Raw genomic sequence first — 20,832 nt, 5'->3', positions numbered from 1 at the left:
GCACGACCTTCTGTCTGTCACGGACACTGTAGCGGTTGAGGCGAACCGTGAAGTGTTGAAGCATTGGACATTTTAGTATCTAAATGGCAAGAATGACGGCCAGTTCGTAACACCGTGTGAGATCAGTGCTGTTAGTCACACACAGAAACCAGGCTGATAAAATCGGCCTCAGCTGTGACAGAAACCCACCCTTTCCCTCTGAGGCAAAAGGGGAAAATACATAAAACATTGACACACAATAAACCTGAGCCAAGCCAGATACAACCCCTGTGACTAAAATGAATGATTGATTTTGGCTGAAGAGACCCTTAAGATCATTGAGTCCAACTGCCACCCAACCCTGGAGCTAACCCATGTCCCCAGAACCTCATCTAAACACCTTTTCAACCCCTCCAGGGATGGTGACTCCACCACGTCCCTGGGCAGCCTGTTCCAGTGCCCCACAACCTCTCCGTGAAGAGATTTTTCCCAGTATTCAACCTAAACCTCCCCTGGCACAACTTGAGGCTGTTTCCTCCCGTCCTGTCACTTGCTACTCAGGAGAAAAGTAGCAGCACAGAACCTGGGGGAGAACCCAAGATTTAAGAAGGTTGAAAGATCATCTCCAAAAATTGCTTGTCTCATTAATTAAGCTAATCGCTGCCCTCCTGAGGATGAAGGATGCCTCCACACTGTGTGCACCACAGCTATTGGGCTTCACACCAGAAAGCTGAAGGACTAAAAAGAAAAGTTACAGTAGCAGTTAATAGATCCAGCGGTGAACAAGTGTTACAGTGCTTATTGAATCAAATGTAATAGAGACTCTGAGTTAATGAAGGCTGGGGTTAAAAAAACAAACCAAAACAAACCCACCAGCTTCTAATAAGTCTAGTAATGCTGTCAGTGATCCATGCTTAATCTAATCTCATTTTTAATTCTTCTTAATCATTCTCACTCTTCATTGACAACTTGACACAGGCAGTGCAGTGGTTCAGCCGGCCTGCACACCACACGCCGCACCTCCATGGTCACTGCTTGTGCTAAGTGTCTATGTAACCACTTCAACAAAAGGTTATTCAGTTATGATTAAAGACATTCTTAAAATTCTAGCTATTTATTTCAACGTACTTTTCAGACTATGTCCACTCTATCAAAAATAAACATAAGTATCAAAGTATTTTGTATCGTCAATATATGAGCAACTGTTGAGAAAAACTCCAACTAATGGCACATGGAAAGAGTTGCCTATTAAAGTAAGGAGATGAATTAAAAAGTTTAACAGTTGTATTTGAGAAAATATATACAGAAAGGAATTGAGAAAATAAAATTGCACAAACAACACTTTGCACAGAGTACAACACTCTATTTTTTGCATGTTTATGGGAAATATCGTTAAGAATAAAAATTCATGTTTCAAACTTATTTACATCTGGATAAGACTATTAAACTATTGAACATTTACAGATTAGAAGAGCCAGAACTTTTACAAGTCGATGATTGTAAACGCAGAAGAAAAAGGGCGCAGATTAGTTGTACCCTGATCAGCACACTATTGTACTGTCAGTGAAGACCACTTTTGTAAGTTCCACATGTCCAGTTTAATGTTGTCCTGCTGATGTTTAGCACAGACCCATACGAAATTCCCAAGCTGAGTTTTAACATTCCCATTTGAAGCCCAGAACCCACGAGACCCTTACACAAACATCTCCTCGAGTTTTTTGCAGTGCAACAGCCTCAAGAACAACTTGAGAATTGGTGCAGCTTTGCTTTTGCCAGAGCTGCAGAGCTGCTGCACTGGCTGGCTGCTGGAAAATCAGTGCCTCAATGTACAGCCTTTTGGGAGGATAGTTTATTCATTTGCCGTTGTTTTGTTTTTCTCCAGAAACTAACGGATTTTTTAAAATAATGAGCTTGCATGAAACTTTAAGAATAAATGGTTGTATTTCAGACTTTCACGTTATCACGTCTGGTGGAAACAAGGCTTTTGAGAAGTAGCAGCAGCTTCACAGATTTCAGATCTGCTCAGCTTTTCCCACAAGATCAGACAGCAGTAGCAACCATAAAGAAACCAAACACTAAATACAGTAATGCCAAGAAAATGGTCTCATTTGGCTCTACTACAAACATAGCAGGTTCTTAGGAATACTATCCTTTGCATGCATTTATTGCATGTCCAACAATCCAAGTATTCTTATAATTACAAAAAAATGGTCATTTAAAATTGAGCCATTGCAAAAGCTTTGCTTGCCTGACATGTTAGTTCATTCTGCCAAGCAGCACAGCTTCGTGTAAAGAAAATTCAACATTTGAGGACTAGTAGCATGGCACCGATCTACTAGTTTCTAGATTATGGTTACTCTGCTTCAGTTCTGTGTCATGGGAGAGTTCGTGGAGAGTTTATGCAACACACGACTAAGCTTAGACTGATTTCAGAGCCGTACAACAGTCCTGCTATTCATTATTGAAAGACCTTCAAGCAATATAATTTTCTATACTCAGATTCCTTAAAAAACAAAAGGTTTGAGCTACTGAGCAAGGACACTGCTAACCCATCAGCCTAAACCACGGAAGAATAGGTTGAAAACTGAAAATCAGGCAGAATACTAGAAGGCAATAATGGCTTTCCAGGTGTCTTGTTTTTTTTAAAAAACACATCTGCGCCTAAATCAATACCATAATTGTATCTGTTGATCTGCGTTACAGTGGTCTTCAAATGAAACCACAATCCCAGTATCACTTTCTCCCAGTTCAAGGTTTGTTTCCCAGCTGCTCTCCCAAACATACTGTGAGACACTTCTGGACACGGATCACTGGAGGTTCCTGAGGTTCTGCTTCTCGCTCCGAGTGAACATGAGATTCATCTCTCTACGATCCAGTGTGGCCTCATAATGAGAGAGCCGTTCCTCTTAGTCAGCGGAGGAGAGACGTGCAGCGCGGTATTTGGCACGTAGACCGCCTCCCGCGAGGCGTGCAGCCAGCTCCGCTTCCTTTTCAGATTCCCTACAAATGCTCTAAGATACAAAAACTCCATTCGCAGGAAGTTTTCCCTGGTCAAGTCTCTGGAAGCCACTGTTATCCTGACCACCTGGTCCAACATCTTCCTCTCCTTGCAGCTGGATGACTCTTTGAGGTTGATCGGCTTTGACCGTGCATAAAGAGTCCGAAACTCCTGGTCAAAGTGTGCAACTGCGGGGCCTGACAGGATCAAAATGTTGCTGCTGTTCAGCTTCCCATCTGTCCACGTAAAACTAGCAAATGAAGAATGAGAAAATTCCGAGTTAATTCAAGATAAATAGTAAACAAAGCATTAACTGAACATTCTCTTCCAGCACACTTAGCTAAATCATTCTTATAATGCAAATGATGAGCAGTGTGCTATTTGTAGGATAAAGGTTACAACTAAACCGTGGTAGGGAAAGCAGTTTTGCAGTACGGCTACACTTTTCCTTTCCATGTAAAGAAATCACATAAAGAAGCAGAAAGAAATTGGCACTTGCCTGTAGGAGCCTGTTATCACTCTAATGCCATCAATTAACATGAACTTTTCACGGACTTTTCCAACAATTTTGGCACCTGACCTTGTGTAGTATGTGTTCCCAGTGATATTTCGAATTCTCATCAGCTGTTAAAGATATCACAAGCATTATGTGGATTTCAGAGTTAAACAATTGCATTTAAAGTAGTAACACACAGTAGCAGCCACTGACGAACTAGCAAAGGTTGCTGTGCGGTAGCACAAGATTCACCCTATAGGTAACGAATGATAATTTTGTCTTGTTTTAGTAGGCAAAGAAGTGGCATTAAGGGGCAGACCCATGAACTGATTGAGCACAATGTGATCGTACAAACTGCTGTTGCCTAAACTTGGAGGGACATGAACTTCACCGAGTCCTGATAACTTGTTTCTCCATCAGCCTTCAAAGTCTCGGCGAGCCTGAGCATCTCCAGTCATGCTGTAGGAACTGGACATTTCTCCTGCATTCCTTGAACATTTAATTAGTATTTGTGCTCAGAAAGCAACTATAACATCCACTTATTAAGATTTCAGGTTTTCTATGAATTGCCTTCTTCTGCAAGAATGGTTAAATCTTCCAAGAAAGAACTAAAGCTACATAAACCCCATTTTTAATTGTGGCAGCAGGCATTAATAGTTTCTTCTTTTGATAGCTCAAAGTTTACAGTCATAAAGGACCGACTCTCTATCCTTATGAATATGGCAAGGCTCACCTTTTCCTGTTCCAGGTCAACTCCCAGATCCTTGCACATTTTCAGAAAGTGGGAAAATGAAGCCTGATCCAGAAGGATATACACTTTAACTTGCCGCTGGCTACAAGCTTCCAGGAGGTCTCTGAAGATATCAGTATCTGTGAAGGAATCCATAACCAGGGCAATCATCTGCAATGAGGTTCAGAAGAAATCATCAGGTTGTTTCCACAGCATCCCAGGGGAGATGGCACAAAAAGAATTTGACTTTCGAATTTATCCCCCCCCCGCCTTTATTTATTTTTCCCCAGGTGGCTATAGAACATGGTACAGTCTTCTGTGATCCATATATTCTTCTGCTGTTCACAGGACTGCTGAAACATTCAACAGACTAATAAGAAAGAGAAGAGAAAGGGAAAAATAACTCTGATTAGAATGAAGTTCTGTGATGAGCATGGTATTTTGATAAAAGTGGTTACTGAGTACACTACCCTGAGATACAGGAGAACCAATATACATCACCCTTTTACTATGATCACTTATTCATGTACCTGTATAGTTAAATAGAAAAAAAATATTGAATTTATGGAAACTGTTGTTAAAGATTATTTTCCCTAATTTTGTCACCACTTGTCTGATTCATAGAATATCGTTAAAGATATTTATTATCACATTGTAGAATTTCATTTTCTACTGTAATTTCAGCAGCAGATATTGAAGCTTCTTTTGCTGGGATCTGTATCTTTTTTTGGTTTCTTAGGCAATAGCAATCTAGCCTGAAAGCTTATTGTGGAAAGACACCTTCTCTGTATTTAAAAATCAGAGTTCGTCACTAATCAAAAGCAATGGTGTCTCCTGCATCTGTTCAGTAACATGTTGCTCATGGTTTTTAATTGAGGTTGTACTAAAGGCTTCCCTTTTTTATGACATAACTTCACTCTCAAGAGAAAATTACAGAAATCTGTCCCGGCGCTGCGGGCGGAGAGGGACGGGACGGGACGGGACGGGACGGGGCGGCAGAGCCCGCACTCACCTGCCGAGCGGAGCGGATCTGCCGCCGCACCGCCTCCTTGCAGCCGTACGGGCTGTCCCCGCAGCCCGGCTGGAAATGCGCCTCCACCCGCGTCAGCCCGCGGAACGCGCCGCTGGCGAAGCCCGGCCAGCCCAGCTCCAGCGCCGGCGGCTCCAGGTCCGAGCGCTCGGGGAAGTAGGTGAGCGACGAGGCGTCTAGGGAGGCGCCGAGCGACGGCTCGCCCGCCGGCTCCGGGCCCGCGGCGGGCGGCAGGGCGCCCCGCGCGATGGCCTGCACCTCGGGCTCCGAGAGGAACGGCGGCAGCTGCTCCCGCCGCAGGAAGGCCCGCAGCGCCTCGGGGCCGCCCGCCACCAGCTCCTCCAGCGCCAGCCGCTGCGCCTCGCTGTAGGGCCCGGGCGGGCGCGGCGGCCAGCGCCCGGCGCCCTCCTCCAGGCACTGCGAGGGGTTGGCCATGGCACGGCGGAGCGGGGCGGCCGCGCTCCGCAGCGCCTTTATAGCCGCTCCGCGGAGGCCCCGCCACGCCCCCGCGGGGAGCGGGAAGGAGCCGGCGGTGCCGCGGGAGAGGAGCGTCCGCTCCGCCCGTCCCGTCGCAGCCGGGAGGAACGGGGCGCTGGAGCGGCGGCGCCCACGGGAAAGTCGCGGGTGGCAGAGCCGGCCGGGCTCCCCTCGCCCAGGGAGGCGAGGAAAAGCAATCCTTAAATTAAGCAGGGCGAGGTAAGTACCGCTCTGCCCTGCTCCACTGAGCGAGAGGCTGCTCCTAAGGTTGGAGAGGACAAGCGGTCCCCGCGGACATTGGCTTCATTCCAGGGTGCTCTGCCTACCCAGAGTACCAGGAAACGACCGTCTGACTGAGTCACTGGGATTCAAAATGTCAAATAAATAGAAAACAAAACTCAGACAATTATGAGGTGAAAAGCCCCACGGCAACAGGAGTTTATTTGTAAACTTTCTTGTTCCTGTGAGAGTACCAAAACAGCTGCACCGTGTAATAAAGTTTAAAAGCACATAGGACAAACAAGTTGATTTTTACATACATTCAAGCACTGCTGAACATGAGCTCCTAAAAATACAACTCAGGATTAGCTTCGAAGATTTCTCTTGGCTCTTTTGCTCCCAGTGTTCCAGCTCCAGGGACCACACAAAAAAAGTATCTTATCTGTTCAAACAAGTGCAGACAGAGCTTTTTTTCCTCACCTGCACCTCTTTGTACATCTGCCTTGCAGCTTCAGGGAGGGAGTGGCTGCTTTGAAATCCAAGTAATAAAGTAGTTTGAGCCTCTTTGTCCATATAGATTTCAGAGACAGAAATGCTCAAGTTAGAAGAACAAAATGTTGCTTTCTGCACTTCAGTTGCAGTCTTGTTGAGTTTGACATTTTTCTGTTCATTCTACCATTCATTGCTGTTTATGGGAACATTCAAGACAACAGCCAAAATGTGCCATCTGCTGGACACACCCATAAATAAGAAGAAAATATATTACCCTGACTCTGATTTGACTTGGCAGAATTTAGAGTCTGGTTGGTCACAAAAATACTGGAATACAGGTCTGAAGAATAACAGTGCAGGTCAAAGGTCAGAGAAGAAATCCACACACCCCTCAAATAAGTAATTGAACAAGCACATACACACACACACACACAGTACTGCTAGCAAATATTCAGATATTGTCTCTGCAAAGCAAATTAACCCAAGATCTATTTAATATTGAAAGACTATTTTCAGAAACTACAGTAGCACTTCAGCTCCTCAAACCAAGTTAATAGTGGATAAAGAACAGAGCAGGAAACAGAACATTTCAGAGGACAGCTTAAAGAGAAAAATGTGTGTTTATTTTTTACTCTTACATTTGTACAATAGCATTAGCAAACAGAACCCAGAATATTTTGTAGTGCATTTCTCAGTTTACTTTTGAACAGGGGCTTTGTCATGTGCCCTCAGTGACTGTCTCGCCTCTAAGTTCTTTCCAAAGAAGGAAATTGTTCACAAGTCTCTTAACAGAGGACGGACATTCCTGGACCAAGCCAGAACTGGAAGCTCATCTTACAGTGCTAAGACTAAATGTCTTAATTCTGCTTAACAAATTGCACAAGGGGCAAAGTTCTTGGGAGTCATCCCAAAAGAGAAGTACAACAGGTATGCTGCAGCAAGAGAGTGAGCTCCAGATATCACCTCATCTCCTGCTCACAAGAGGAAAAGACCACCTCAGCAATACATTCCCATTAATATTATCACCAGTCCAATATATCTAGGTTTTAGTTCCAAATACTAGAAACACTTACACCAGGACTGTACCCAGCATGGGTACTAATATCTTAGAGTGCCAAGTTGCTACTTCTTGGTCTGGGTTTTGAAAAGATGTTATTCTAAGGAAGCGTACATATACACGCACATTTTTTTTATATATCTATGTATGAGAAGATGATCAAACTGAAGAGCTAGTTAGCTCAGTCCATTTCAGAAGGATTAAACAACAGGAACAGTTGAGGATAAGAACCTGCAACTGCTCCAACAGACCCTTCACAGCTTGAGTTGAAGAGGAATATACACATCACTGAAGTCAGAATAAACTTAGCATTACAGCTCTTTATGAAAGTTGTTTCCCCTGATGCCAAAGATAAAGTAGAAATAAAAGCCAATATTAAAAAGAAAAAAGTGTGCCTAAGCCACTCTGATGGCTTGATAGGACTGACTCAGGTTTTTCCAAGTTTATATAAATTAAAGCCAAAGCATTAGTAATCCTAGAAAGCAGTAATAAGTTTACTTTTCAGGCTAAACATCCGTAATCAAAATGAACCCTCACCATTGATATGTATAAGAGGAACATGCAAGTAGCTACAGTATAAATAAACCCCTCTTTGCATCGTATAAAAGAAAGTGCTGAAGAGTGACATTCACATGTACTAAAAAAGTGCTGGAAGGAAATAGAAGAACCAGCAGGTGTAAAGTGACCACAATTCGAGACTGGAGCTTCTGTGTGCTGTGCTCAGTGCAGTGATCATTTATTCAGAGAGAAGACTGAAACATCCCGGAGGCTGCGCAGGCTGGCACTGATGTCCCTTCTCTGTTTTAGATCACATCTTCCAGTGTACTGGGTCATGTAGTTCTCAGGGGCACGTCCCTTCCGGGACAGGATACCCACCATGTGGCTAAGCTTTGACCTGATAGTGGAGTAGTGGAACTGCCTCTCTTTATGCAGTTTTTGGAAATATTCTGCCCTGTGACTGCCAGAATATTCAAAGGACCGGAGAGAAGATAGCGAGCCGGTAGAGCTTGCAAGAGAGCACTGGGAGGATGACGAAGATATCGATCGCAGACTGGAACTTGATATCTGTCTGGTAAGGCTGTAAGATCCTTCTTTTGACAACTTTCTGGGAAGCAGGGGTGTTTCTGCATACTCACCTTCCTTTGTCTGCGTCACTGCAGTCTTCAGCAGAACTGAAGTCTGAGTGCCTGTCACTCTAGCAGCGACAGAGGCCTGGGTGCCAGTTTCTGCCGTCGCAGCACTGGTCTGCGTGGCAGCGTTGCACGCAGTCATTACAGGCTTCTCTTCCCATGGGCCAGTTTGAGTCGATACGCTTTTCCGTTCCACGATGGCCACTTGATCGCTGAACCACTGCTCTTCCCAGAGGTAAGAATGCCACAGGTTACAAGGTTTGTTTCCAGGAGTATCTTCAGCCTGATCTCGTTGTTTCAAGAGTTTCTTTGGAGTACTAGACAATCCGGCAAATTCCGCTCTCAAGTTGCCTTCCACAGAATATTCTTCAGGGGACTCTGTTCTGTTCACCAGGTGATCAAATATCCCGTTGTTCCTGCAGCTGGACAGACACTTCTGGCTGATGGGCATCGACTGAGCGTAAAGAATCCTGAACTGGAGGTCGAAGTGTTCAACCACTTGACCTGAGAGTAGCAGCAAGTTACTGCTGTTCAGCTTCCCGTCAGACCACGTGAAACTATTGAAAACAAACCAAGAGTCACAATTAATCTCCAGTGCATTTCAACACATACAGACAACAAGACTCAGCTTAGAAGTGCTGCGCAGAAGGAAGGTATAAAGTCGATAGACTATTCATCCTCACTTCTTCAGGATCTATTTAGCCATGGCCAAGTGCTTTGGTACCACCAAGTTGTGTAAACCAGTTCTCCCAAGCTCTTTTCAGTTTTGTGTTAGTCCCACTTAGACTCAGCTAGTTCACTTTCATTGGCAATTAATTAATACCAGGCAAACAGCAAAGTTATTACAACCTTCTTGCAGAAACTCCCCCTTTCTATAGCTTCATCAGGCATGAGCAGACTCCAATACTTGCCTGTAGGAGCCTGTTGTCACTCTAATGCCATCGATTAACATGAACTTCTCATGGACCTTCCCGACAATTTTGGCACCCGACCTCAGGTAGTATGTGTTCCCTGTGAGGGTTCGAACTCTCATCAGCTGTTTCAGAAAAGAAGAGAAAAAAAATACCATCAGATTTAAGTTAACTTCCAAAAACTTTTGATTAGCCTTTCTACCTAAAAGCTGCTACGCACACTATGGAAGACAGAAATGAAATGAACTTCTCTACCTTGTCGGCCTGTGAGTGTTATTAGTTACACAGTGCTAAAGTTCTGTTAGATTAGGAGGAATCTCCGGAGAGAACAGCCAGTTCTAATTAATTACTGCCCACAAAACTAGGTGTGTTTCCCCATCCAGAGAAACTCTCTGTGGTGAACATAAGCCTGTCCAAGCCACAGCATAACACGGTCATATCAACTCATATTCAGAGGAACTGAGCAAACCACCCGGCTCTCATTATCCAAACCCTTTTAAAAGAAAGCAACTACACCTTAGTGAAAAGAGATGTTACTAAAGCTATACCACCCTCAAGCTTCCCATGATTCTGTTTTGCTTAGCAAGCAGTTCCTTGAGCCAAAGAATAGAGATACTTAGATCTTGCAAAATTAAATGCTTGAAAATTGCTGCTTCAGGACAGGGATCACAATGCGCACCCCTCCCAGCACACCCGGGAGCTGCACGGCATGACTGTAGCTCCTATGTGTGGGTAGCGTGGGGCAGGAGTAGATGTGCCTTTTCTACATGTTTTCAGCTGAGTTTGTGGGCAGTTTCACATACTGGATTAGAGGCTGTACTGAAGCCACACAGTATCAAGCCTTGAGCTTCATGAGCTGTGAAATACTTCAGAAAATATCCTTTTGTATCAGTTATTTAACAGACAGAATGCTTTAGACTTTTGAGAGCTTGATGTTTTATAGAAGGATGTATTTGACATCCATAAGCATAGACTATACTACCAAAATAGAAACAAAGCCCACACCAAGCCAATGGTTAGTACTCACACTTTCCTGCTCAGGGGAAACTCCCAAATTCTTACACATTTCCAAGAAATCGGGTACAAAGTCCTGGTCAAGAAGGATATAGACAGGGACTTTGCGGGTGGTATAGGCTTCCTGAAGGTCACCAAAGATATCGATATCTGTGAAGGAATCCATCACAAGGGCAATCACCTGCAAAAAAACAAAAGTTGACAACACTTGTTCAAGAGGTGTGAGCCTGAAGAGGTTTCTTTTCCCCTCACCGCTGCTGCTTTTTGTACACTTTCACAGCCCGCGTTCCTACGTAATCACCCATAATCTGGCCTTTTGGTAACAGGGAAGCTAGCACAGCAGAACTGGGAATCCAGAGAAGCCATCTCCACTCCTGTGCTCCCAGCGTGCCAGACCAGCACTGCCTGCACGAGAATCAGCTCAAACGGCCTCCTCACTGTCGCAGCTTAATGTCTCACAAATCCTGGGTTGTGTGATCGGAAGGCAATGCTGTCCCTATGTAAGTTACTAAGAGATACATTAGTTCTGTGACAACATTTTTCACTATTTCCACACTCTTACTAGCTGTGTTCTGACTTTCCAGCCCATACCCTCACAAGAAATCCTTCCACTCACCCAGCTCAACAGTTCTTTACAAAAGGCAAATCCTAAAATAGGAAGATTTTCTCTGAATGGGCACAACAGCCTTACATTTATGAATGATCCCTTCAGCTAATTCCAGGCCACATCACACACCGTTGCGGTGCTAGAACTCTCTCCCTTCAAAACCAGGACCACACATCCCCATGGGACACAAAGGCATAAGGATTTGGCTTCATGACTTCTCTTTTAGGCCAACATTAGATTACACAACTGCTGCAGGTGTCTTTACCAGACACATAAGGCATCCATATGTTGCTGCAGCATGCCCAAGGTGTATGTGCGTGCAACACAGCTGCTGTGTGTGTGGCATCGCCTGTGCTCGGAGTAAACATTTCCCACAAGAACAGGCTGAGTTCTGCATTCCCACCTGTGCCCCGCTCCTTAAGGGACTGGTTCCGTAGGGATGAGTTCTCAGGTATAACACACACAGGCTTTTGGGTATTTCTAGATAAAGTTAGTTTATGCTTGTGCTTCTTGTGTATCTCTTGTGCTTTTCCACACCCTATCACTTCCCTAAGTGTCAAAGGGAGATAAAGAAAAAGCAGATGCTTTTGACAAGACCTGATGAGTAAGAAAATAACCCCGAAAACAGAACAATTTACTCTAAGCCACTTGGAAATACTGGTGCCTTCAAATGACTACTCAATTAACAGCACATTTGAGTTCTAATCCCAGAATACGCATCTGAAAAAGAAACATATTTTAACCGTACTTTTGTTCATTTTGAGTAATGTTCAGAGGAGAGACAGAAAACCCTTTTCTCTACCCTCATCCATTCAGGATGGTGAAAGCAAGATAGCAAGCATCCCTTTTAGTCACTTGAGCTAACACCATTTGAACAAGCTGAGAAGCAGCTCTACAGCATCTGACTTTTTTCCCGTTCCTCACATTAAGCCAAAGAACTCAGACATGACTGAGCAGCATCACACAGCATCTGATACTCAGTAAATTATGGGGGGGGTGTCAAAATTTCTCTCCACTCCATGTCCACAAAAATGCATCCCAGATCAGGCACATACATGGGCAATGGCAGGAACAGTTTGCCAGGCTGTTGGCTTGGTACAAGGGATGGCATTTGGCAGGATGCTACAAGCAAGAACATCACACACAAGTTTTTGGAGAAACAGATGTTCTCATGAGTTTACTTGAGTCACCAGACTGATCTCATCTACCTGATAAGGATCCTTTGAGAACAGAGCTTCCTCTGTGACAGTTTCTAGCAAGAAGCCCATTGTTTGTGTCATCCGCACACATCCCCAAGCTTCTGTGTTCAGAATAGAGCAAGGACAAAGCTGCTGATTCAGAGCGTGCCATGTGCGAACATGTTAGGCAGAGTGCAAGGGGTTGCTTCACCTGGCCATCCCAAGAGGAAGCTACACATTTAAATTTTAGCTAAGCCAATTGAGTGGCTGCTAACGAGAAGGGTGGTTCCCATATGGGGATTACAGTTGGAGGCTATAAACTCAGGTAACATAAGGAGTTACAGAGAACAGTTAGAAGTTACTACTCCGTGTGATTTTTCAACCACATTCTACAGCACATCAAAAGCATCCACTACCGTAGGAGGGAAGTCCGGCTGCGAGCAGATCTGTACGTTATCTAGGGGTGATTAACAAGGAGAAAGAGGTGAAAGAGAGAGATATAATCACAGAGAGATATCATTCTTTTATAAGAAGAGATATGACACAAAGAAGGTCCTCTAAAGGCCAGCAGGAGGTTTCTGCAAGCGAATTTGGCTTGCAGAGCAAAGAAAACCAGAGTAGGAAACCTGCTTTGAATAGAGCAAGAGCAGCTCGAAACCAGCGGGTGGTTTGGCCGCAAACAGCAGCAGGGGCTGTGGCTCTGGGGACAGGGAGCTACCGACCCCTGGGGCAATGTTTACGGGGGTGCGAGATCTCTTGGCTGCAGCACAGACACTGTTCCACGAGCACCAGCCGCTATGCATTTATGCGCTTGTCCTCCTACCCTGGCTTTCTTTGCTCGACAGGGGTTTTACAGTCACTTGAAGGAGATGCTCATTGATTACTCTGCTGATTTTTGCTCCGGTTCGCTGACCCGCTGCAGAAGGGCCCCGGGCCGGGCGCTTTCGGGTGGCGCTACGGGCAGAGCCCGCACTCCCGCCCCCCCCCGCCGCACTCACCTGCCGAGCGGAGCGGATCTGCCGCCGCACCGCCTCCTTGCAGCCGTACGGGCTGTCCCCGCAGCCCGGCTGGAAATGCGCCTCCACCCGCGTCAGCCCGCGGAACGCGCCGCTGGCGAAGCCCGGCCAGCCCAGCTCCAGCGCCGGCGGCTCCAGGTCCGAGCGCTCGGGGAAGTAGGTGAGCGACGAGGCGTCCAGGGAGGCGCCGAGCGACGGCTCGCCCGCCGGCTCCGGGCCCGCGGCGGGCGGCAGGGCGCCCCGCGCGATGGCCTGCACCTCGGGCTCCGAGAGGAACGGCGGCAGCTGCTCCCGCCGCAGGAAGGCTCGCAGCGCCTCGGGGCCGCCCGCCACCAGCTCCTCCAGCGCCAGCCGCTGCGCCTCGCTGTAGGGCCCGGGCGGGCGCGGCGGCCAGCGCCCGGCGCCCTCCTCCAGGCACTGCGAGGGGTTGGCCATGGCACGGCGGAGCGGGGCGGCCGCGCTCCGCAGCGCCTTTATAGCCGCTTTGAATCCAAACAGCCCCGCGCCGCCGCCGCCACTGGAGGAGCCGCGTCCCGCCCCGCTCCGCGATTGGCTGCGGCCGAGGAGGCGCCACCGTCCACAGGAGCCTCAGGCCGTGCCCGCGGCAGCCGGGGCAGGAGCAGGGGAACAGGCGGGAGTCGGCCTTGCTTGGGGCTGCGAGACCGCGCAGGCCCATCAGTGCTCGGCCCTGGAAGGCTCCTCTGCATGGAACCCGCTCTGAACTCCTTCCATGGGGCTTCAGGGGCCGACACACCTGCCCCATGGCGACCCCTGCCCGAGGCTTCAGCCCTCACGGTTCTGTCACCCACCCTGTCCCGCCAGAGCCGGGAGGGTGAGGGTGCTGTTGCCTTCACCCAAATCAGCCCCCTCTGAGAAGGACCCTCCCAATGAAATACATTCACAAAGGCTGGGCCTAGCTCCTCAGACATGACAAAATCCAGGAAAGGCTTGTCCCCATCAGGAATTACTGCTACCTGCTGCAAAATAAAAAGCTACATCTATCCCTTGCCAAGTTTTACTCTTCTGCACCATTCCCAGCTGTACTTACGGTTACAGGGGAGGAGATACAGACATTGAGGAGGCCCGAAACGTAAACCAGTTAAATCAATCTCAGTGGCATTTTTGGTATTATTAAAAGAAATTTAATATAATTTTTAAATTAAAAAATTCAATCTATTAAAGACATTGAGTCAGGTGCTAATACTGTCAGACATACCCTTTTGGCATGAGTTTTACATACAACTTAAGATTTTATGCATTGTTTCAACATGTTAAGAAACTATCTTTTCATACTTACAGTAGCAATAAAGTCAATTCCATACAATATCAAATATCCTTTAAAAAAAAAATTAAATATATTAGACTCTGATTGCCAAAATGCCATTTTATACACAAAGCTGCTAATACAATATACAGTTCTTACATTATTTTTTTTTCCACATAAAATACGTTTCATCAAGTTTTATTTGTACATCGTTTACTACTGATCGATGGAATCACGAATTATTGCAGAAGGCTTGCCATCTTTTGTTAATATCCTGTACACGCAGCCGTCACACCGAGCTGTACCGGGGTTACCGACGCTCCCATAGCCCATTTTACACTGCAGTCTAGAGGCTGAAGATGTAGAGATGGCAATACTAAGGCTGCGTCTACTAAAACCCGCATCTCCCCTCCAGCTGCGGGTGGAGATATTAATAATTGCACTGGTGTAGGTTTGGGAACAGGGATCTTGAGCAGTGTCTCCTCTCCTACAGCTTCCGCAGTTGCAAAATAGCAAAATATCCTGGGTGGTAATTGTGCCACGGCAGATGTTGCCTGAAGAACCCAGCGGTGCTCAAATCGTGGGGGCACTAAGTCCATCACCAGTTTGGGCATGGTGAAAACAGCAGAGTAGCTGAATAACAGCCAGGGACAACAAATTCTGTTGTACGGCCACATGCAAAACAAAATAAAAATGCAAATCCTAGCTGTGTGCTGTAGTAAAAGGCTAGACCTTGCTGCTACAAGCATGTTTCTGGGCTCTGCCTGTAGAGAACTGCTTTAATAAAGTAAGTTAACATGATTTGTTAACTTAGAATGAAGACTGTGCATTTCCTTTCTGTGTATTTAGGAAGAGAGAACTGGCGAAGATGAAAGAGCAAAAAAATCCGGTATGCTCTGATCTGCGATCCCCTTGCAAAATAGCCTCCAAGTTTAAGAACAGCACCGTGTAGTCGCCACAAACCTTCCTTCCGGGGACTAGTTACTGAGTTACCTTTAGCAAGTACGATAAGGCACAGAAATATCCAGATGCAGGGAGAACACCTTCCAGCGGACGGACAACAGCTCAGCTGTGGCTCCCTGGAGACCAGCGCTATTGCTTTCTGGGTTATTCCTGTTTCACGCTATTGATTTAGTTTCAGCAGAGAAGATCTGAGTAAACAGACCTCCAAAGATAAAGCAAAAGAACACTAAGCAGAAGTTGTAATGCCATTTGGGAGCTTCTAAGTGTTTTCAACCCCGTGAAGTTAAGACCCCGCTCAATAAACTAGCAAATTTACAGCCTCCACGGAATATTGCACTGACGTGTTATTGCTGTTGCCCTGACGTGCTCTTTTTCCCCCACCAGGAGTCCCTCATCCTCGTGGTCATTCAACCACACCTGCAAGCCGGTACAGATCCACATCAGCTAGAGTCAGTTCTTCCCCAAACTGGGAGGATTTTCGGATTCTGGAGCACCACAGAACTGAGACTAAATGGGCAAAAATCACGTCACTTGAGACATGAAATACAGATGCAGGTCTGATGTCAGATCCCAGCAGGGGTACTTGAGCCCTTATCTAACATTTTGGTGCTGGGACTTTCTTGGTTGAGCTCAGTAAAGCAGAGACACCTTTTTCCCATCTAAAAAAGCTCCTTCAACATGGAAAGTAATATTGCTCTCATCAACCAGCCAGTGGCTGCCTTCAGCATACAAGGAGATATTGCAAGCAGAAGGGTTGTTCTCATGTGCTGCTCTGCCTACAAAAGACCTGTCAAGACATCCACATTCTCAAATCTTTGCGTAGTCTGTATGAACAACTACAACCTCTGGATTACTGCTAACAGAAGTAGGACTCAAATCTGACCTTCAATCTGTACATAGATATTTACTGAGCCTAAAAACACTGAGCACAGCATAAACCCCTCCAAATCTTCCTCTAATAAACCAAGTGCTTGATGTGCCAGTCACAATATGATTTCTGATTTCTACAGCTTTTTTGGCAATATTAAGATACAACAAAACAGCCAAGTGCCTTCTGCTATGTACCTCAGAGCTTTCCACTGGGATGGCCTTTCAAACACATAGATATAAAAACGCCACTATTGTTGTAACACTGCTAACTTTTATAATAAAAAGCTCTATTCCTAGAGGCAGGCTCCTACAATGCACATGTAGGAGTATCTATGTATTTGTTATTCCTTCAAAAGACTGTTTGTCTCTACAAAATACTTTACCAGAGGCAGGTTAAATATCCACTTTGCAGAATTGCTCATCCCAGACCTAGAGCAAACAACTCTGCACGGAGCGTGAACTGCCGGCTTCTTCCCTGAGCGTATTTCCAGTGCCCCACAGGCAGCGACCACTATATCCCAGATGTCACCAACACATAAGGATGAATCCATTCCAGGTCACTCCTTTGCAAGTCCCACTCTATGCAACTTCAACCCAAAGCAGTAGATAAATACTTGGCATGGCTGTGAAACATATCCTGGAAGATTTATCATTACTGACTCTCTTGTCTCATAAGACTATATTACACTTGATCAGATGCCACTAGACTTCAGTGAGCAGCTTAACAGTGATCAAGCCAGAAGAGCTGTATTACAGCCAATTTTACAATTACAATGTAAAGTCTAATTAGGGGGATGTTTTGTAATCTACAACCTGTAATATTTTTTGCCTGATAGTAAATCAATTGTTGCTTTACTCAAGATCACAGCTAGAGTGATGAGTTCCTGGAACTCCACATATAAGCAGAGTGAAATACCGACAGACTAAAAGCCGTTTGTCTAAAAATGGATGGGCTTCCTACAGTTTTACCATATGAACAGCTCTCAGTGAAAACAAGCCTCCAGCTCCTCACCACTATCAGTTCAATGATGATGTTTTCATTTGCTTGCAGTTAGGTAGGATTCAATATACTCAACAGCAAAAAAATTGCTCTGAGAAGGAAAAGGGCTCAGCTCCTCCTTCCCCGAACAGGGAATGGACCAAATTTTGCACCACTTACAACCTAGTGGATAGCGGCACTGGAATTTGTTACACTGAGTCCAGAACTCTCAATAGGATGGATGTGGAGAGACAAACCCCACAACCACAGGAACAGAGACAACCTGAGAGATCATCTCCCCGTTCAGTAATATCCAGGCTGCACTCAGGGTTATCTCAGAATAATTTTCTCGAGGTAACCAGAAATCTTGCTGTTAACCACACACAGATGCAGTAAAGTCTGTCCAGTTACCAAATCATCTTATTCTTACTACAGAATTACTTTTAAAAATCCCTCAAGGTTAAATCAAGCACAGAAGTATTTTCTTGTCTTATATTTAGCATATGTGTTTCAATAATGGAGGAAGCCCAATTTCTCTGAGTGTTTCAAAACATACAAAGAAACCCCCTGCCTTTAACTGAACCGAGGTTTTAAGAGAGTCAGATGAACTGCTACCATTTTCTAACCTGTTATTAGAACTGGTCAAGGAAGAGAACAGTATCTTAAAGGGTTCAAAAGAGTAAATTGTGAGCCTGGTAATGATCTTACAGGTCCAACAGTGTTTCTGGCGTGGCTGTGGCCTCGAGGAGCTGAGAATGAGGAGCCCAGGGCCCCATCCCATAAAACATCCATCTCCAGCACTGGGCTGGATTTGATGGGGAGCAGAGGGTAGCACTTAACACTCACCAGCAGCCTACGTCAGCTTTTTATAGCCTACAAAAAAGGAAAGGCTGGGAGGATTCTCACAGGAGGAGTGAAGTGTAATGTTGAGGTCTGACAGCTGCCAGCTAAAAGGAAGACTGGTGGAAGCTGCATTTGCTGTTCCTTGGAAAAGCACAACTACGTGAGCTGGATTTAATCCATGGTGGGTTACAGAGTTTGGAATTTAAACCACCTCAGAAGACACGCATTCATGCAGGCAAACAGTTACGTGTGCAATAGCCCCTCTGTGCAGAAAAAGGGTTGAAGATTTACAGTTATTCTCTAGATACAACTTGTTAACTCAACTGTGGCCAGTTCCTCAGAGCTGCATCCCTGGGGCTCTCTCCTTTCACCTCCCCCGGGTACACAAAGCCTTAATTTGCTGAGGAGCCAATGCCAAACCCCTGGGTTACACCAAGCAGCTGTTTCTCAGGTATTGTCAGAGCTGACACAAACTACACTAACACCCAGCAGAGAGGCTTTGCTAAGTACTGCATGGCACTATGGGACTCCCTTACACATAGAGGCATTTAAGTCTTCTGACAGCTGCTAATCACTGCTGACGACTTCAGCATGAGAGCTGGAAAAGAGACAAAAACCAATCTCCTGCCCTGCTGCAACTCTCAACCACCAAAGCGATGATTTAACTGTTATTTATCAGCCGAAGACTGCAGGTTAACACAAGTGGTGTAACATCTACAGAGATCAGAAAAGCTTTCATGGCATTTCTGGTTCGGCAAACCTTTCCTCCTCATCCCTCTCGAGCCCTGTGGTTCTGGAAATCCAGAAAAAATCGGAATGCAAAAGCATACTGCCCCTAGAATCTGTGTTGAGCATATGGAGTAAACAAACAGAATCAATAGGAAAGTGAGAACAGCAAAAGTCTTTTCAGTTTTAACAAATTAAGAGTCTAAATAGTACAAATAAGTTTTTTTTTAAATTACTTATCCCAATGTAGACCTTTGTCAGTATTTTATTGCAGTAAAATTCTATTGCCAGGGCCCCTTATTGCAACATCAGTTTTAAAGCCTATGGAGTGAAGCCCGATCCAGGAAAAGTTCTGCTTCAAACCTGATGGCAATCTGCAGTAACGAGTTTACAAGAGCAGAACAGGACCCACCAGTGCAGTTTTTGATGGTGAGCTGTCACTGCAAGGGGATAACACCTTGCAAACTTCCTAAAGCAAGCACAGAGTTTACGCTTGCTTGTTGCTCAGGCCCTGTAAGTGCTGCATTCAGCTGTATGGAAAACAGCTCTGTCCACTCTTGCAAACCCCATGTGGCGGTTGATCTCCCTTCCATGATATTATGCATCACCCAAGAGTGAAAATTCAGGTCTGAACTGTCACCTTCCAGAAGCTTGGTGACTTACAGCAAGAGGCTCAGATGCAAAGATTTTAATTCAGATCCTTTCTTCATTCCAAGGTGTCTCTTGACTTCCCGAGGATGGGGAGGCAGCACACCGTACCTCCCTTTGCCACAGAGCAAGGCTAAGATGACTCTTTTTACATCATACTGATGCACATCCCTTCCTCTCCTGAGAGCCTCGCTCCACCTGCGTTACTCATTCAACTGCAATGGAAGTAATTGGCAGGGTTAAGTACAATTCAAGATGAACGTGGCCGCCGCAGTCAGGATGTCCATAACCAAATTCTCCCCTTGGAACGCAAACAACCTGGCCGCTGTGATGGATCCAACCAGCCCACCCACGTCTTGTTTCCTCTGGCGTGAGAAACAGATGAGACTAGGAAATTCTGCAGCACCCATGCACCTTCTCTTCCATTTCCTCCATGGGAGCTTTGAATTTCAAGAGGGGTGGATCACCACTGGCCACTGTGTAATACACCGAGGTCCCATTGGAGCTGTAGGGAGAAGTCCTGGATCCGATTAGGTGTGACTTGGCCTCACCCCCATTCTCGGCAACTCCTGCCACGCCGCTGCCGAAGTGGGTGCTGAGGAAAGGGTGGTTGAGGAGTTTGGCTGCCGCCCGCTGCCGCTTCAGTTCGGAGAGGGTTTGGTGGTTGTGCTCCTTGTAGGCGCCCCAGAACTGCTGCGTGTCGGGGAGCCCGGGGTTGCCGTAGGGCAGCATGTGGCCGGGGTTGCCGTCAGGGTCAGCGTGCATACTCCAAACGTCCCCGTTGGAGAAGGTGTACTGGTAAGGGCTGGCAGATGCCATGAGTCCATTCTGCAGGGGGATCTCAGAGTCACACTGGGTGCTTTTGTTTGCTAACTCCGGAAGGAGGGAAGAGTTCTCCAGCACTGAATTCTGTAACAAGAAGACATGAAAGAAGAGCATATTCCCCTATCCCTCGTAACACAGTTCATCCTGTGAGTACTTCCTAAGCCTGCTCACACTCAGCCCTTCCACCAGACAGGTATTGTAGCACAAACACTGAATTCACCCACTAACAGCACCCTGTAATGCTGTGAGCCCCAGCCAGGAGCTGGTTCCCAACCAGGAACATGGAACATTAACTCAGAAGGACTCACAAAAAAACCCAGATACACATATTAATATAACATGACAATAACTGAATTAAAAACAAATAACTGCAAAACAAG

At 45.9% G+C, this 20,832-nt stretch overlaps 3 protein-coding genes across 3 annotated transcripts in view; all 3 read right to left on the bottom strand.

Annotated features, from left to right (window-relative positions):
* Positions 1–1,074: 1,074 nt before the first annotated feature.
* LOC110358951 (protein FAM83D-B) lies at positions 1,075–5,908 on the bottom strand. The gene is made up of 4 exons (XM_065031892.1): positions 5,216–5,908; positions 4,207–4,374; positions 3,477–3,601; positions 1,075–3,227 (listed from the first exon to the last, which is right to left on the bottom strand). Exons 1-4 carry the CDS (start codon positions 5,666–5,668, stop codon positions 2,837–2,839), a joined length of 1,137 nt encoding a protein of 378 aa, XP_064887964.1. The 5' UTR covers positions 5,669–5,908; the 3' UTR covers positions 1,075–2,836.
* Positions 5,909–6,116: 208 nt separating this feature from the next.
* Positions 6,117–13,815, bottom strand: LOC102098164 (protein FAM83D). The gene is made up of 4 exons (XM_065031891.1): positions 13,317–13,815; positions 10,547–10,714; positions 9,520–9,644; positions 6,117–9,165 (listed from the first exon to the last, which is right to left on the bottom strand). The coding sequence occupies exons 1-4, from the start codon at positions 13,767–13,769 to the stop codon at positions 8,211–8,213; spliced, it is 1,701 nt and encodes a 566-aa protein (XP_064887963.1). The 5' UTR covers positions 13,770–13,815; the 3' UTR covers positions 6,117–8,210.
* A 638-nt stretch (positions 13,816–14,453) lies between these two features.
* PPP1R16B (protein phosphatase 1 regulatory subunit 16B) overlaps positions 14,454–20,832 on the bottom strand; it is a 61,328-nt gene continuing 54,949 nt past the window's right edge. The window contains exon 11 of the mRNA XM_065031890.1: positions 14,454–20,536. Within this exon, the coding sequence (XP_064887962.1) occupies positions 20,015–20,536 (522 nt within the window). The 3' untranslated portion in view covers positions 14,454–20,014. The remainder of the gene's footprint in view (positions 20,537–20,832) is intronic.

Source organism: Columba livia, chromosome 16, assembly GCF_036013475.1.
Source record: "Columba livia isolate bColLiv1 breed racing homer chromosome 16, bColLiv1.pat.W.v2, whole genome shotgun sequence".
NCBI lineage: Eukaryota > Metazoa > Chordata > Aves > Columbiformes > Columbidae > Columba > Columba livia.
The sequence above is the reverse complement of the archived record's forward strand: the minus strand, read 5'-3'. Positions and strand labels throughout refer to the sequence as shown.

Coding starts and splice junctions, on each gene's coding strand:
- LOC110358951 (XM_065031892.1), bottom strand. CDS start 5,668: ATGGCCAACCCCTCGCAGTGCCTGGAGGAGGGCGCCGGGCGCTGGCCG. Junction 4,375..5,215: donor AGATCCGCTCCGCTCGGCAG/GTGAGTGCGGGC, acceptor ACCTCATTGCAG/ATGATTGCCCTGGTTATGGA. Junction 3,602..4,206: donor TTGACCTGGAACAGGAAAAG/GTGAGCCTTGCC, acceptor TATCTTTAACAG/CTGATGAGAATTCGAAATAT.
- LOC102098164 (XM_065031891.1), bottom strand. CDS start 13,769: ATGGCCAACCCCTCGCAGTGCCTGGAGGAGGGCGCCGGGCGCTGGCCG. Junction 10,715..13,316: donor AGATCCGCTCCGCTCGGCAG/GTGAGTGCGGCG, acceptor GTTTTTTTGCAG/GTGATTGCCCTTGTGATGGA. Junction 9,166..9,519: donor GTGACAACAGGCTCCTACAG/GCAAGTATTGGA, acceptor TGTTTTCAATAG/TTTCACGTGGTCTGACGGGA.